Here is a 16,260-nt window from a genome sequence, read left to right on the forward strand (position 1 = left end):
GATATTTTAAGTTACGAAATCAGATACAAAAACGTACTTTCACTTGATAAACATACCTTTTTTGACACATTCGAATTTCTGACTCCAAAATTATCCAGGGTAGCCGAAATCGGCGAAATATTGCACTCTGAAGTTTTTATCTCTTAATATTAATTTTACTTTTTGCGTATTCCGCCATATCGCGAAAACTTTCTTTGTGCATTGAAAAATTTTCCAACTCAATTATGAAATTCGTTTATCAAAAGACAATTCCTGGCAAAAAATAACTTTAAGCAAATATATTTTTTGAAAGTTATTTTATTTATGAGTAGTTTTGAATTGTAAGATATAAAAATTTTTTGCATCAGTTTAAAGAATGCAATTTTACATGTCAAACTACAAAATTTGAGCGGAATCGATCGAATAGTTCCCGAAAAATCAAATTTTAAGAAACTTATTTTTTTTATTAATATTTTTATAAATTTTTTGAATATTTATTTTTTGTAGTAATTAAACTTTGAATTTTGACACCAAAGCGAAATGTGAAAACGATAATGTTGCACTCCTCGTCATTCATATTACAAAACATTGAAAAATAATTTTTTTCGTTTTCTGATTTAAGCTACATTGTTTTCAAAAAATTTAATATTTTAGCTGTGGTAACACTTGTTTTGAAATGCTATTTTAATGGTTAATCTAAGTATAAAATAATAAAGTTAATTTATCTAGCAATTAATATTAATTAAGTTGTTCGAAGTAGACTTGACATTTTATAAGCCTGACTTTCAAAATTCTTTGTTTCTACTCATCAAAAAGTTTTCCAAATTATCAGAATAATTTATGTCTTCCACCAATCCCTCTTTTATTCAACCTTGCACCCCTTTTCTTCACGTTATCTCATCTGACAGTCAGAGGTCAAAACTTGAATTTCCCTCCAAGCTCAAATTCCACACAACAAGATAAATAAATAAAAATAAAAAAGAATTTTTTAGTATTTTAACGATAAATGAAATTAATATTAAGAAACACTTCCATAATTTTAGATTTTACGAAAAAACATTGTATTGTTCTCAAGTAGATCAAATTTCAAATTTGATTGTGCAATAATAAATATTACGTCTAGAGAAAAAGAATAAGGAGAGGACTTTTGTCAACCAATCAGAAAAGAGGCTGCTCTGTCACTGCGGTGGGTTTAAATGCCGCGTAGGTGACCTTCATTTACCCTGTTGTTCCAGAGTTTGACATCTGTCGGAGTGGTTCCTAATTTCTCTGCCGGTAAATAGGTAAGTACAAGCGAATTGAGCAAAAATTAAAGTCAATGGATTCTTAATTTCTTATCTTGTAGAATTTTAATGAATATTTTATATCATGTAAAATTTTAGAGTTCAATTTTTTAAGTATGTAGCTTTGAAATTATAGGTCGACGCAACACTTCCTGATTTTGCATCATTTTTAATTAAAACGAGGTGGTAAATGCTGCACCCTTATTTTATACTTTTAAAACTCAAATAGCATTGAATTATATTTATAAACTGTAAGAATATTAATCCAATTGCTATTTCTTAATCTTTGCTATTTCTGCAACTTGCGGTTTATTTACTTCATATTTTTCCAAGTCATGACTCTATATGTAATTAGTTGAAACCCCCTTTTCTTTGCAATCTATTCAATTTTATGCATCATGAAGTAAATAACAAACTATAAAGTTTTGTATTTTAACTCTCTTTTTTTTTTCCTCTGTAAATTCTTGTTCAAATTAGGATGTTCTTCATAAACTATACTTTCCGCTTTTAATGATGGCATTTTACTGCAATTGAGTGACTTCAATATGTTTTGTTTTTTAATAAGTTTGACCTTAGTTTGTATGCATATTCCTTATTTTAAAGCCGAATTTGAAAAAGCGTTACTACGTGTATGAAACTTATCTAATTATTTCCCAATGTTTAAATTTATTGTATTACAGTTTTTTTTATTGTATTGTTCATTTTTTAGTTCTTGTTTATGATTATGAAGTTTTTATATTAGTAAACAATTTGCATGCAATATAAAATTTAGTCTTTTTAAAAAAGTATACCTAAGCCTTAAGTTCTATGAAATTTTGCTAGGATTATTTAAGACTTTCTTCCTTTTTTTTAAAAAAAAATAGTTTAAATACATATTAAGCAATCAAAAGAAGGTTTGTATAGTCAAAATGAGTGATTTTGTTAGAAATGTAAGTTTCTGCATAGAATAAGTTATTATCCATCATGCAGCCAAAATCATGTTTTGAAATTACTATGGTTCAATTTTAGAAGACATTGTAGATTAGTGAAATAATTTTACAATTTTTTTGATGCTATATTAAGAAAGAGCAGGAAACTATTGTATTTGTGAAGATCCATCTTTGTAATGAATATGCTAAACAAAATGACACTGATAACCTTAATGACCTTGTCAAATCTTTGGCAAGTGCCCCAAGGATAACAAGTCTTTGTAGAGCAAGACTATAAGTAAATTTTTTACTAGTACTAATTGATTTGATATTAGAATTTTATAATTCTAGTAAAGATAATTATACTTCAATTAGAATTCTTTTATATTCTCAGAATTCTTAAATCTTGTGATGTGGAGTTTATTTTTTCTAGACATTTAAGATATTTATATTTGCAGATCACCAACAAAACCATGGCTCATTTCAGCTACCTAACCGAAGAACAGCAAAATGGTTTGCGAGCAACTGCTGAAGCTATTGTTGCTCCTGGTAAAGGAATTCTGGCTGCTGATGAAAGTACAGGTTAGTATTAATTTTAAATTTAATTTCTCTATCAATTTTGTAATTTTTTTTTCTACAATTTTAGTAATTATATTAATTTAATATCATATTCTTAAATAGTATTATATCTAACCGCATAGTGAATATATCTTGACTCTTAAATTCATGAATTTTTAATAAATAAAATTAGGAATCAATTAAGAAATCTTGTAAGTCAATGAAAGAAAATTAGTTTTTTTTTATATTTTTGGTTTTAAAAAAAGCATTGTTTTATTTCTGATTGTGAACAATCAATTCTTGAGTTCTACAAATCTACTACTGCATACAGTAGTGTGTTTCAAACACAATGAGTTTATGCATATCTAATTGTANTATTTTTTCTAGACATTTACAACATTATCTAGACATTTAAGATATTTATATTTGCAGATCACCTACAAAACCATGGCTCATTTCAGCTACCTAACCGAAGAACAGCAAAATGGTTTGCGAGCAACTGCTGAAGCTATTGTTGCTCCTGGTAAAGGAATTCTGGCTGCTGATGAAAGTACAGGTTAGTAAATTAATTTTAAATTTAATTTCTCTATCAATTTTGTAATTTTTTTCTACAATTTTTTAGTAGTTACATTAATTTAATATCATATTCTTAAATAGTATTAATTTAGTGAATATATCTTGACTCTTAAATTCATGAATTTTTAATAAATAAAATTAGGAATCAATTAAGAAATCTTGTAAGTCAATGAGAGAAAATTAGTTTTTTTTTATATTTTTGATTTTAAAAAAGCATTGTTTTATTTCTGATTGTGAACAATCGATTCTTGAGTTCTACAAATCTACTGCATACAGTAGTGTGTTTCAAACACAATGAGTTTATGCATATCTAATTGTAATTCATACAACTCGCTGAAATGAAATTGTGTGCAGCCAATAATGAATTTTCACAGATAAAGTACAGATAATGGGAACAGAACATTGATATGAGAACTATACAATGAACTTTTAATACAATTCTAGTTACACCACCTTTTATAAAATGGTGCATTGATCTATTTTACTAATTTTTAAATAAGTAACATGTTTAACTGGGCTTTTTATTTAACTTTCCTTTTCCGATAATAAAATGCAAGAACTAAGTTTTTATAATATCTATTTTTTAAATAAACTAATTAAAACAAAATCCTGAATAAAAATAAGGTTCAATATTCTCAAATTTAATCAGTTTGAAGAAATATGATCAAATACAATTTACCTTTCTTTTGTTATCCCTTTTCCCTTATGTTAAAGAAATCAAGGAAAATGTTTAAGTTTCAGTGTTCCAAAAAAAAAAAAAAAAACTGCTCTTAAGTGTTTAGTAATTAATGTTTTGACTTTCACATGAAAAATGGGATCTAGTAGTAAAGAAATGTTTTTCCATTTCGGAATGGCAAACATTTTTTGTTTGAGTTCAGTTTAAAAAATTTTAATGTAAACATACTGCAAAATTATAATTTTTTTTTTCTACATTAAATATTAAATCACTACTCTTCAAAAAAAACTTTGGATATGACATGATTTAAAACCATTTTTTTTTCTGCAGGTTTTCATAGTTTTTTAATGCTACATTATAAACGGGAAATTTTAAATTGCATTCTATTATATTTTTATGTATATAATATATCTGACACAGAAACTTGGAAAGGCGCTTTTGAATAATCACTTAATGATCCGTTTAGGTTGTGACAATTTTATCTCAAATCTGAAATTTCATGCAGGGTATGGTACTTTTTTTATGCAAGATGTGAGAAAAATAAAAAAAATTTTTGAGCTTTTGTGAAATTTCGTTTGATAGTTTCATATTGTAGCGGAAACCTGATTGAAATCTAACAAAAATGATAATCTGATAAAAGGCTAAAATTAGCAGTAAAATGGAAGATCATCTCTGCATGCTTTTTGTTTTAACAAGTTGAAAGAGTTAGAAAAACGTTTGTTTTTTAAAATAAGAAAAGTTTTAATTTTTTGGTTGTTGGAGTGTCCATAGAAGAGGGACCCTTCTGGTAAACTCACTTTCGGATGCGATTCTTTGAAACGTATATTTTTGAAAACTATTGCAAATAAAACTAGATATATTTGTAATATTTTTCTTATTTAGCCACTGTGGGTAAGAGATTTGCAAATATTGGTGTTGAAAACACTGAAGAAAATAGGAGAGTTTACAGACAATTATTGTTTACCTCTGACAAGATCATGGAAAGCTACATTAGTGGTGTGATCCTCTTCCACGAAACTCTGTTCCAGAAGACAGATGATGGTACCAATTTCGTTACCCTCCTCCAAAATAGAGGAATCATTCCTGGTATTAAGGTTGACAAAGGTGTCATTGATCTTATGGGATCAGATGGAGAATCTACTACTCAAGGTAATGAAATTTTTTTTATTAATTCCCTTTCGTGAGTTTTATTTATATTTTAATACTTTAATGTGCTAGAAAGTGGTTTTCTATTATGTATATAGTTTTCTAATGACTTAGCTTTCTGACATTAGAGATGTCATGTTAACCCTGTAATTTTTGCAAACTCTTTTGACAATCGTATTTTTTCCCTTTTCCTTAACTTTTTCACACCTAACGGGACACATACGTCCCAAGCAAATTTCAAAAAAATCTTTTGACAGAAACACTTCTGTCTAATGGGAGACTTTCCCACCAGTCCTGCCAATATTTTTGAAGGTATTTTAATTCACAGAACATAGATGGCACTACTGTACATAATGATGCCCTACTCATACTTTATGCTACCAAAATTGTTCTATTATTAAAAAAAAAAAACTCTTCACAATAAGGTTAAAAATTTAACGATTCCGTAAAGTTTTGCTTTATTTTTCTAAATACTGTATCTATATATATGTATGCTATATTATAAGTTAAGAATTTTTTTCTGTTAATTTTTCTCTAAAATGTTTTTTTAAAATTTCTTTTATTACATTTGTCTATTAAATATCAATATTGGCGTTAACAAATATTTGATAAGAAAAATGTACTATTTTGGTTAAGCATTCCCATAGCAGCCCTTTGAAAGAGTGGTCTTGTAGGTTAAGTCTCCACGACTTCATGACAAACTGCTAGATTGTGGCAATATGGTCAGATCAATCTGAAGCTAGGTTGGCTTCAAGCAGTCATTGTGAAACTTTTTGGTTAGCCATACATAAAAATGGATTAAGTTTAAACTTTTTCCTATTTATTTAATTTTTTTTATTACAAGTCTTTTTTTTCTTCAGTATTTAAAAATAGAACTACGTCAATTTTCCTTATTTTACTATTTTTTTAAACTTTTTGCTTGCTTTCAGCGAATTAAAAAAATTATCAAAGAAGCAATTCACTTGATTGCACAACTTATTAAAGAATATAGACATCTAATTTTGGAGTAATAAATATTGTTAGAATTTTTTAAGTTTTGGAAAAATTTAGATTTTTAGTGTTGACCCCTTGAGTTTTAACTCCTCCTGTACNATATTATAAGTTAAGGATTTTTTTTCTGTTAATTTTTCTCTGAAATGTTTTCAAAATTTCTTTTATTGCATTTGTCTATTAAAAATCAATATTAGCGTTAACAAATATTTGATAAGAAAAATGTACTGTTTTGGTTAAGCATTCCCATAGCAGCCCTTTGTGGGGAAAGAGTGGTCTTGGAGGTTAAGTCTCCACGACTTCATGACAAACTGCTAGATTGTGGCAATATGGTCAGCACTCACGGGCTGCCTTTACTTCCCTGACAAGCTGGTACCTATCAATCTGAAGCTAGGTTGGCTTCAAGCAGTCACTGTGAAACTTTTTGGTTAGCCATACATAAAAATGGATTATGTTTAAACTTTTTCCTATTTATTTAATTTTTTTTATTACAAGTCTTTTTTTTCTTCAGTATTTAAAAATAGAACTACGTCAATTTTCCTTATTTTACTATTTTTTTAAACTTTTTGCTTGCTTTCAGCGAATAAAAAAAATTATCAAAGAAACCATTCACTTGATTGCATAACTTATTAAAGAATATAACATCTAATTTTGGAGTAATAAATATTGTTAGAATTTTTTAAGTTTTGGAAAAATTTAGATTTTTAGTGTTGACCCCTTGAGTTTTAACTCCTCCTGTACTACAGGCATGGTGTTGCCAAGAAAAGGAAAGCTGCAGATATTTTATTTCAAATTGTTATTTTTTCAAAATTTATAATAGGGCTTTTGTGAATATTGTTGCATTTATTACAGTAACTATTTATGACTTACCTAAACTAAAGTCATAATAGAAAAATAATATAATTTGTATTATATTATTTGTATTAAATATTTTCAGCATAATTTGTATTAAATATTTTTTCACATACTGCCTCTTTGAAATGTTTAAGAGATCAAAATAATCTAAAGTGCTTAATCTATATAGTCTATTTTTTAAATGTTGATGAATAGCACTAAAGCAAAATCCTTTAAAAATGAAAACCAAAAGTCTGTATTACTTCACTTTGTTAAAGATTTGTATGTGTTTCACAATTTTTTAAATATTTTTTTTTTCTATTTAGGTCTTGATGACTTGAGCACCAGGTGCCAAGAATATTACAAAATGGGATGCCGCTTCGCTAAATGGAGATGTGTCTTAAAAATTAGAGATCATACTCCTTCTCCTTTATCTATTTTGGAGAATGCCAATGTACTCGCTCGTTATGCCACTGAGTGTCAAAAGGTTGGGCTTTAAATTTTATGGTTATTTATCTTCAAATTTTCTGTGTTTTACAACCTGTGTCATATGAGAGTAATAAGCTTAAAAGCTTATTACTCTTTACTCTTATAGAATATATTAAAATAAAGGATCAGTTTTATTTCACTAATTGAAGATTAACTTGAGTTGGCCACCTTTTGGTTTATTGTACAGAATCTAACTATAAAATTTTGCTGTTTAGTTTTGCTTTATGGCTTTATCTGCTGTTGAGGAAGCATATTACTCATTTTAATCATATACTATCTAGAATAGTTTGTGGTAGTGTTGTTTTCTATTAGATAATAATTTTTGTATCAATTTTAGTGTACAGCTAATGTTTTATATAATGATGTTGTATGATAACATATAACTTAGTTTTTAAGTTTTTAAAAAAAAATTTTTTTTAATAATTTAAAACTTAGCTCATATTTTCCAAATTAGTTACATTTCACGTTTTCAAAATTCAAATATATAAACGGAAAAATGTTTATTAAAAAAAATAAAGCTTGTCCAGAATTTAATTCTGTAATTTATATCCCTAGTAGAGTTTCTACAATTTCAAATTAGTATGTGAATTCTTAGTCAATATTAATTCGGTGCAGTGGAATTGAAGCGTTTCAATTTAAATGGGATCATTAAAAAAGATAATAAAATTACTTTAAATAAATATTAGGATTCATAAAAACATGATTAAATGTTTTTGATCAATCTGCTGCTTGAGACTTTTTAAACAACCCACTTTTAGTGTATGTTAACATAATTTACAATTACACATATAATAAGTTACACATAAGTTACAATTTATAAATAACAGTTTGACTGCCACATCACCCATATTCAGGTGACAGCAAAGTTTATGATCAGGCCACATCACCTGTATTGGGTTGACGCTTATTTCACTACTTGCGAAGGATATTTTTATGTATTTGAAAAGATATTTCACAGGAAGTAACTAAACTATTGGATTGTTATGAAAGTAATACAAGAATGATTTATTAAAAAAATTGAGCCTCTTAAAAGCTTTCCTGTCACTGCTATTTGACTCGCTAAAAAATAAGTTTTCCATTTTTCCTTTCGAAATTTCACCAAATTAGGATAAAGATTTTCAGTTATACTCCTATTTACCTTTCAAAGATTCAATCTGGTTAAGTAAAGTGGCGAGATGAGCAATTGATTCGAAGCAACGAAAACAAATTAACAGATATACTGTGGAAACGGAGCGAGATTTTATTCTGATGACCACTCTCATTATTAAAATATTGGTGGGAGTAGTTGGGAGAATATGCTTTTTACAGCTGTACTCCTGGCTTGAAGGAGATTTTTGTTGTAAACGCGTATGGCAGTCAGTGTGTTAAAACAGAATAAGTGATAAAACACTGTTTAAAGTGAAAGACTAACATCAGATTAACAATTGTTTTGAAATTGCAGGCTGGAATTGTACCTATTGTTGAACCAGAAATCTTGCCCGATGGTGATCATGATCTGGAGCGTTGCCAAAAAGTCACTGAGAAAGTCTTGGCTGCTGTTTACAAAGCTCTAAGTGATCACCACATATACTTAGAAGGCACACTCTTGAAACCTAACATGGTTACCCCTGGTCAGAGTTGCTCAAAGAAATACACTCCCCAAGACATTGCCAAGGCCACAGTAACAGCTTTGCAAAGGACTGTACCTGCTGCTGTTCCAGGTTAGTTTTGTGACCTACCTAGTGATTTAGAAATAATTGTTGAACGAGTAAATTGAATCAAATTTGCATATTACAGGAATAACCTTCTTGTCTGGTGGACAATCTGAGGAAGAAGCCTCTATTCATTTGGATGCCCTAAATAAATACCCTGGAAAGAAACCATGGGCTCTTACATTTAGCTATGGCCGAGCTCTTCAAGCCAGTGCTTTAAAGGCTTGGGCTGGAAAGAAAGACTCTATTAAGGCTGGTCAAGATGAATTCCTCAAGAGAGCAAAGGTATGATTAAATTTTTATTAATTGAAAGCCCCGTGGCAACACGGCGACATTGTCACAGAATGTTACTGAGTTCTTTCAGAAAGATTTTTCATTTGGGAAATAAAACATTTTGGTTTTCTTTTCAGCAGAAATTTTCAAAAGCTTCTAATTTTTTTTTCAGAATTATATTCAAAGTTTTATGCCATTCTTGCACATCAGAGTGGGGGGAAAAAAAGGCTTGTCATTTTTCTATTTTCATTTGAGAATAATGATGTAAAAAGTTTGGTTTTCTTTTCTGCAGTTATTGTTATTCATTTCCACATAGTTTTTAAAATCCAATATTTTTAATCTGATATTATTTATTACAACAGCTGAATCTTGAAATGAAGACACACATTTGTAACCCCCCTTTTTAAGGAGTTCGATTTGGCGTGATTTCGTCCTTGATCTTTCTTTTTTTCGTTAGTTACTGCTATGGATTTCACTATTTTTAATTTCTTTTTTTTTTTTAATTTGATAAAGAAAGAAAAAGGAAATAATGTATTTTCTCTCTACAAAATGCGAGAATATAGCTCGTAATAAGAGAATAAAAAATATTACTTATTCAATTTTAAAAATTACATTTTTTCCGAAAAGTTTTTTTTCTCTCTTTTGAAGTTGACTCTTTTGTTACTTTAAATTAGTAGCATATATATTTGTTATTATTAACAGTATCTTGCAGAAAGATTATAATGCTAGAGAGATTAGTCGCAGACAGCCCGAAAAAATTCTGCCACAGGGATGGAAAGTCTGCTAAAATTAATTGTGATGGTTAGAGGAAAAAGTAAAATTAGTTTTGGCATAGTTCTAACCATAAAATTAATATATAGCTTCCTAATTATTATATCCTAAAATTAATATATCCTTCAAGTGTTTTGGCACTAATAGTTTTAAGTATGAAAAAAGCTGCTTATCTGACTGAACATACAATATGTTAAAGGAAAATAACCTTGAATGCATTTTATTGATAAAATACTAGTTTGAATGTTTTTTTAAATTCATCTTTAAAAAATTCTTAAATTGAAAGATGGTTAGATATTTTTTCTTAATTTCATGTGTTTTAATATTAAATTTGAACTGTTTGACATTTTTCTATTTTTATGGCTGCTTACAAGGTTGTGGAACATGGCTTAATTTTTGCATGTTGATTAGAAGTCTTAATGAATGATTGTGTCAAATTTTTCAACTGTAGAAACTTTTAATCTAAATATTAGTATAATATTGCATGGTAGCTTAGGTGTCATGGTAAGTGTAGAGCCTTCATTGCACTTTTTTTGCTTGTAGATGTAGCTGCTTTAAAACAAATTTTCCTTTTAGGCTAATGGACTTGCATGTCAGGGTAAATACACTCCTGGATCAATTGAAAGCCTGGCTTCCCGAAGTTCCAATTTTGTCCCAACTCATTCTTACTAACCCCTTATTCCTCCTGCACTCGTGCCATGTTTTTATTTGTGCATTTTATATGGTGCTAAATTTATAACTGCTCTCTCTCTTTATGAGTTATAAACTAATCCTTAAAATTCTAAATTTATTAACCCATTCCGATCTACTAATCCTTTTCCCTTTATTTAAAGCCACTCTCTTGCCTTAATTGTTTTCATGGTGCTAAATTTTTTATTACTGTCGCTATAGTTCCTATAGCTAGTTTTAAACTAATCCTAAAAATCTATTTGTGGTGTTTTGTCCCGTTTTATTTCTAATGTGTTTTTTTATGTATCTTTGTACTCTTCTCTTTTGGTGCTATAACGTTAATTAGGCAAACAGTGAAGCCTCTCTTGGAAAATATGGCGGTGGAGTAGCTGGAGCTGCTGCTGGTGAAACCCTCTTCATTAAAGATCATGCATACTAAAAGAAGTTTTATGTTCCTACAATTCAACAATATCTCAAGTTATATCTAATATATTTCAAAGAACTTTATCTGTGTTGTTTCCTTTTCAAATTTATCTATAGAAAGTTTTGTTTAATGTTTTAAAGCCAATTGTTTTATTTCGACCATTTTATTACAATAAAATTGTTTTGCCGGAGAAGCACAGTGTCTTTATTCTAACAATCGTTTGTTCTTGATAGTTTAAACTTTTTGAACAACATTTAATTCATGAAGTATACTAACCTTTAATCTACACAGAATAAGTTTCTTTCATGTTGTTCGAAATAGCTCCATTTTTAAATTCAGTACGTTAAATTTAAACTAGTTAGGAAATGTTTAAAAATAAAGTATAGAAGCAAAGTGATTTTCTAAGATTTCATAAGTTTTATGGGATGTTTAGTTTTAAGCTCTTATTTTCAGGCCTTGTTCTGAATATTTTTTTTAGTCCATTACATTATTTTATGTATATAAAAAATCTAGTTATTTTTTTTAGTGACATTAAGCCAATGCCAGATTTACATTTAGAAATGGAAAGGTCTAAAGCTAAACTAAAAGAATAATTTGCTGTACTTGTGTACGATAAATTTTATAGCAAAGACTTAGAATATATTTTTAATTTAAGAATTTTGTTTTTGCTGGAACCTTAGAACAGAAAGTTTTAATTTTATTAATGGAGCAGAAAATACTTTAAGATATAAATATCAAAAAGAAAATTATATTTTCATTGGAAAAAAGAACAGTATCAATTGGGGTAACATTCTCTCCTACATAACATTGATTAAAATTTGTAATCAACTTTACTTGTTTTATCAAATATATTATTAATCTTTTTTTTTTTTTTAATCTGATGACTGATTAATAATAGTGACACTAAGAAACTCCACCCTTCAAAATTAGTTACTGCTTTTGCTTTAAGAGGCCTTCTCTACTGTGGAAAGATTGGAGACAGAGTGAAAATTGTCATTCAATTTGTCAGTATCTTTCGATTCATGCAAAATAAAAGGCTGACACTCAATAACCATATCAGATATAAAGCGTAAATTTTTTTAACATTCTAATTTTCTGACAAAATTATACAAATATAATTCTGCGATTTTTTAAGGGTAATTGAATAGTATAAATTTGTCAGTTTTTAGAATTTTGATATCTTTCGTTTTCATGTTTAAGTTAAAAGAATTTTTTAGTGTGATTGAAATCAGTTTTCATTAGTTCAGGGCTGATTGTGCTCCGGATTTCCGTTAACAGTGATCCCGAAGTTTCCGGAGATGGTAGGTCTAGACGTTTCAAAAAATCATTAATCACAGAAGTTTCCGGAAATCAAAGGTGGAACTTAAAAACACAGTTTATTTTATTTGTTTGTAAAGGAGAGCCAGATACTTTATAAGCTGATATTCATGATTAATTTTTTATCAGTAAATAGTTATAATCATAAACTTAAGATAGAAAGACATATTTTTAAATTTCAATTACTTCTCCAGGTCATCATAGGTATGTGTAAATGGAATATATTTTAAGTAAACTAAGAAATATTGAGAAAAAGGAAAAAAAACCTTGTTTAAATTTTTTTCAATTTAATATGTTGTTTTTTTTTTAACTCAAGATATTTTCCGGAATTTTGACTTGGGCTCAAAATCACCCCTATTAGTTTAAACTGTAGTAAAATTAGATTTAAAAAAAATCTAAACTGAGAAACACTAAGTTTTAAATCAGATATTCAAAACCACATCACATTTTAATTCATAAATTTAGGAATGAAAAAAAGTTTATAGAAGTAATATAAATAATCAGGCACCCCCCTTTATTTTCTACATTTTTGTAAGGTTTTGTGCTGTCTTATGACATATTATCCAAAATTTTGATAAGTACAAAGATGGAGAAACCTCTTAAAATGAATGACTCATGTTGAATGTAAATTGTTATATTTTTAATTCTGAGTTCCCAATAAGTTTAGAATAATCCTGTCCTGGCTCGCACCGACTAAAATTATCCTCGATGATAATGGATTGAAAGTAACCATGGGAGGTTTCAGTGGTGTTCCTCTCCATTTAACGGCAATTTGGGTTGGTTCCTTCAAGGCAAACTTGATCCAGGAATCCTTTTGTTTTCTGGATTAGGTTCAAAATTACAAGGCTACGGAATATAACATTAAAAGTCGTAAGCTCAAAGTTGGATCTGCTCAATGATGGTTATAGAACAATCTTATGTGTAATGTTGCAAGTATGAACCATGTATATAGCAGGAGAGCAGTCCTGAAGTTTGAACTATCGAATTTAGTAATTTTTATAGCATTATTAATTTTTCTATGTTTGATCGAAAATACAATCTTTTGTCAGGAAAGTGGTTCTGAATTCAAAAAAATTTGAATTTTAGGACAAAAAGAGGTTAAAGTAAACAGACTCTGAAATCCTCAAATGCCACGTTTTTTTTTTTTTTTTTTGTGCCCGCTAGTATCAAAAACTACAATAGTTTTTTTTCCGTGCTTGTAGTAAATTTTTTATTTTAAAATTTTTCTCATTCTTTTTGTATATACAATGACATTTAATGAGTAAACAAATTTAATAACATTCTTGTTCTTGAACAAGAATTTTTAAAGCTTATCACTGAGTACTTAGCATTAAAAAGTGACAATTATCAGTCGAAAGATTCAGATAAGAGATTGACTTCTCCCCTAAGTTTAATTAGTTTCAATGCTAAATACAGGGTATTGAACAAAATTTGTCGTGATTTTAACTATTTTTTTAAAAAAAATCATTGATTTAGGTTGCCGAAAAATCTAATGTTTAAAATGTTATCCCCCCCTCTATTTCATGGTGTTCCGAATAACTGGATTTGTAACAAAAACAAACACACTAAGTCATATTTTATTAAATTATAAAATGTTTTTATCATGTTCTTAAAAAATTAAGGTGCCCTTCCAAAAAATGAAAGAAAAAAGATTTCTAGAGCGAATTATCTTAACTCCTGTGATTTCAGAATTTTTGTTATTTTTATTTTATCAATTTAAGATTCTAGCTGAAACAAGGCGAATTTTTTTATAATATAAGAAGAAAAAATTTTGCATTTTTTTCAGCTATTTTATTGCTTTAACTCTTTCTTGACTCTGTTTTTCAAATCTAAAATCTATAAATATGAAAATGCACAGTATAACAGTTTTGGTTATACCTATCACTTCAATTAATGTTACTATACTTTTTTAAATTTGTTGGAGAAAATAGTAACTTCGTTAAGTCATGAAAAATTCTTGAAATTAGTCATGAATTTGAAAATCTAAAATGTAGCAGATATCCTGTAAATATTTATAAGATTTTTGTAAAAAAATTAGCGAATATAATTTTTATTTCAAAAACACTTTTGAAGAATATTTAAGATTTCTTAAATAACATTTTTCCTTATGATCAAAAAGGCGTGATACTATCCTAGAGTTCCAGGTTTTTTGCATTATTCTTCAGGAACTAAAAACTAGAAGCAGGGTCTGTTATTTTCCTGCGAATATTCGCGGAATTCAGCGTCGCTGAAGACCATTGGTTTACGAACTTCCGCGAATTAAAAACTTAAAATCCGACGAGAGTTTAAAAGTTTTGTTAAATCCTGTTAGCGAGGCGTTTACATACATTTGATTCCTCTGCCAATTCGAATTGTTTTGGTTACCCAGAATCTGCTAAAATGGCGATTCTTACTCAAGCGATTTTAATATGAAACATCGCGTTTTATATTCACCCAATTTAAAGGTAATGCGTTGTGATTCGTATTCAAGTGATTTAAAAATCGTACATTGCTATTCTTATTCACGGGTTTAAAAAATCTAATATCGTGGTTTGTATTTAAAATCCAATGTCGCGATTCATATCCACGTGGTTGTAACATCAAACACAGATTTTCATATTTATATGTGATTTAAAAATTACACAATGGGATTCTTATTCACGTGATCTAAAGATTCAATATAGCAATCTCAGGGCTTCAAGTGGCAAAACATGGTTTTGGAGCATCTTTGGAGCAACAAAAAAGCAATTTTGGAGCAGCAAAACAAAGATTTGNAATGTCGCGATTCATATCCACGTGGTTGTAACATCAAACACCGATTTTCATATTTATATGTGATTTAAAAATTACACATTGGGATTCTTATTCACGTGATCTAAAGATTCAATATAGCAATCTGTACTTTCGCGTTTTTAAAATCCAATATCGCGATTCTTGTAAGAAGTAATTTAATTATAAATAACAGTTCAAAAAATTATGTTAAATGTGTAACATGATAGGTGTATAAATTGATTTAGATTTTTCGAGCATCTAATTTTCAGTGTTTTTCAGCTGTGTCACAATTACCCTTGTTTCAGAACTTGATAAACATATTCTTTCTTCAACAGGCTTGAATTTTTGACTTCCAAGAATAGGGGAGGTAGCCACAATTTAGAAAATTTTCCTAATAGTTTAGACAGGAGAGCAGTGTTGAAACATTTCACACTTAAATATTATAATTTCACATTCTGCAATATCACAAGATACTTTTTAAGAGCATCATTTAATGATTTTTGTCCACATTAAATTTGTCCACCCAAAGATAACAAACTTGTAAAAAATAATTTTATTTCCTGAGGCTTAGGAAAATTTTATACTATTCTAAATTACACAATTTTAAGTGATGAAATACAAAATCAGTTTAATATTTTTTATTTCTCAACAACTAATCGAATGATTTTGTTTTAAGTTTGCTATTTAGGCACGTATTTGTGCTAGAAAATATAGTCCAAGAATTCAATAGCTGAAGGGAAATAACTGTAAATTGTGTAAAGCATGCTACTAAGATTGGCTTGTAATATTGTTTAAAATTGTTCAAAACTGAGATAAACTTTAACCAAAAAGTTTTTTCTTAGTAGTTTTTCTTCGAGAAAAAGACAAAATGGATTATATTAAACATATCAACAATGTAATAAAAATGAAGTTTGATATGCTTTTG

The 16,260-nt window shown here is 28.4% G+C and overlaps 1 protein-coding gene across 2 annotated transcripts; it reads left to right on the plus strand.

Annotated features, from left to right (window-relative positions):
* The first annotated feature begins 855 nt into the window (after positions 1 to 855).
* LOC107457295 (fructose-bisphosphate aldolase) lies at positions 856 to 11,460 on the plus strand. 2 transcript variants are annotated; one of them, XM_043044593.2, is made up of 7 exons: positions 856 to 1,262; positions 3,161 to 3,284; positions 4,863 to 5,129; positions 7,277 to 7,437; positions 8,881 to 9,139; positions 9,216 to 9,415; positions 10,751 to 11,460. In XM_043044593.2, the coding sequence occupies exons 2-7, from the start codon at positions 3,176 to 3,178 to the stop codon at positions 10,844 to 10,846; spliced, it is 1,092 nt and encodes a 363-aa protein (XP_042900527.1). In that variant the 5' UTR covers positions 856 to 1,262; positions 3,161 to 3,175; the 3' UTR covers positions 10,847 to 11,460. The 2 variants fall into 2 exon arrangements, with proteins under 2 accessions (XP_042900527.1, XP_042900531.1); XM_043044597.2 differs by having other exon boundaries at positions 895 to 1,262; positions 11,190 to 11,460.
* Positions 11,461 to 16,260: the final 4,800 nt, after the last annotated feature.

Source organism: Parasteatoda tepidariorum, chromosome 9 (genome assembly GCF_043381705.1).
Source record: "Parasteatoda tepidariorum isolate YZ-2023 chromosome 9, CAS_Ptep_4.0, whole genome shotgun sequence".
Taxonomy (NCBI): Eukaryota; Metazoa; Arthropoda; class Arachnida; order Araneae; family Theridiidae; genus Parasteatoda; species Parasteatoda tepidariorum.

Excerpts from the sequence above, each read along its gene's own strand:
- LOC107457295 (XM_043044593.2), top strand. The coding sequence starts at position 3,176 with ATGGCTCATTTCAGCTACCTAACCGAAGAACAGCAAAATGGTTTGCGA. Across the intron at positions 3,285-4,862 it reads GGCTGCTGATGAAAGTACAG|CCACTGTGGGTAAGAGATTT; the intron begins GTTAGTAAATTA and ends TTTCTTATTTAG. Across the intron at positions 9,140-9,215 it reads TGTACCTGCTGCTGTTCCAG|GAATAACCTTCTTGTCTGGT; the intron begins GTTAGTTTTGTG and ends TGCATATTACAG.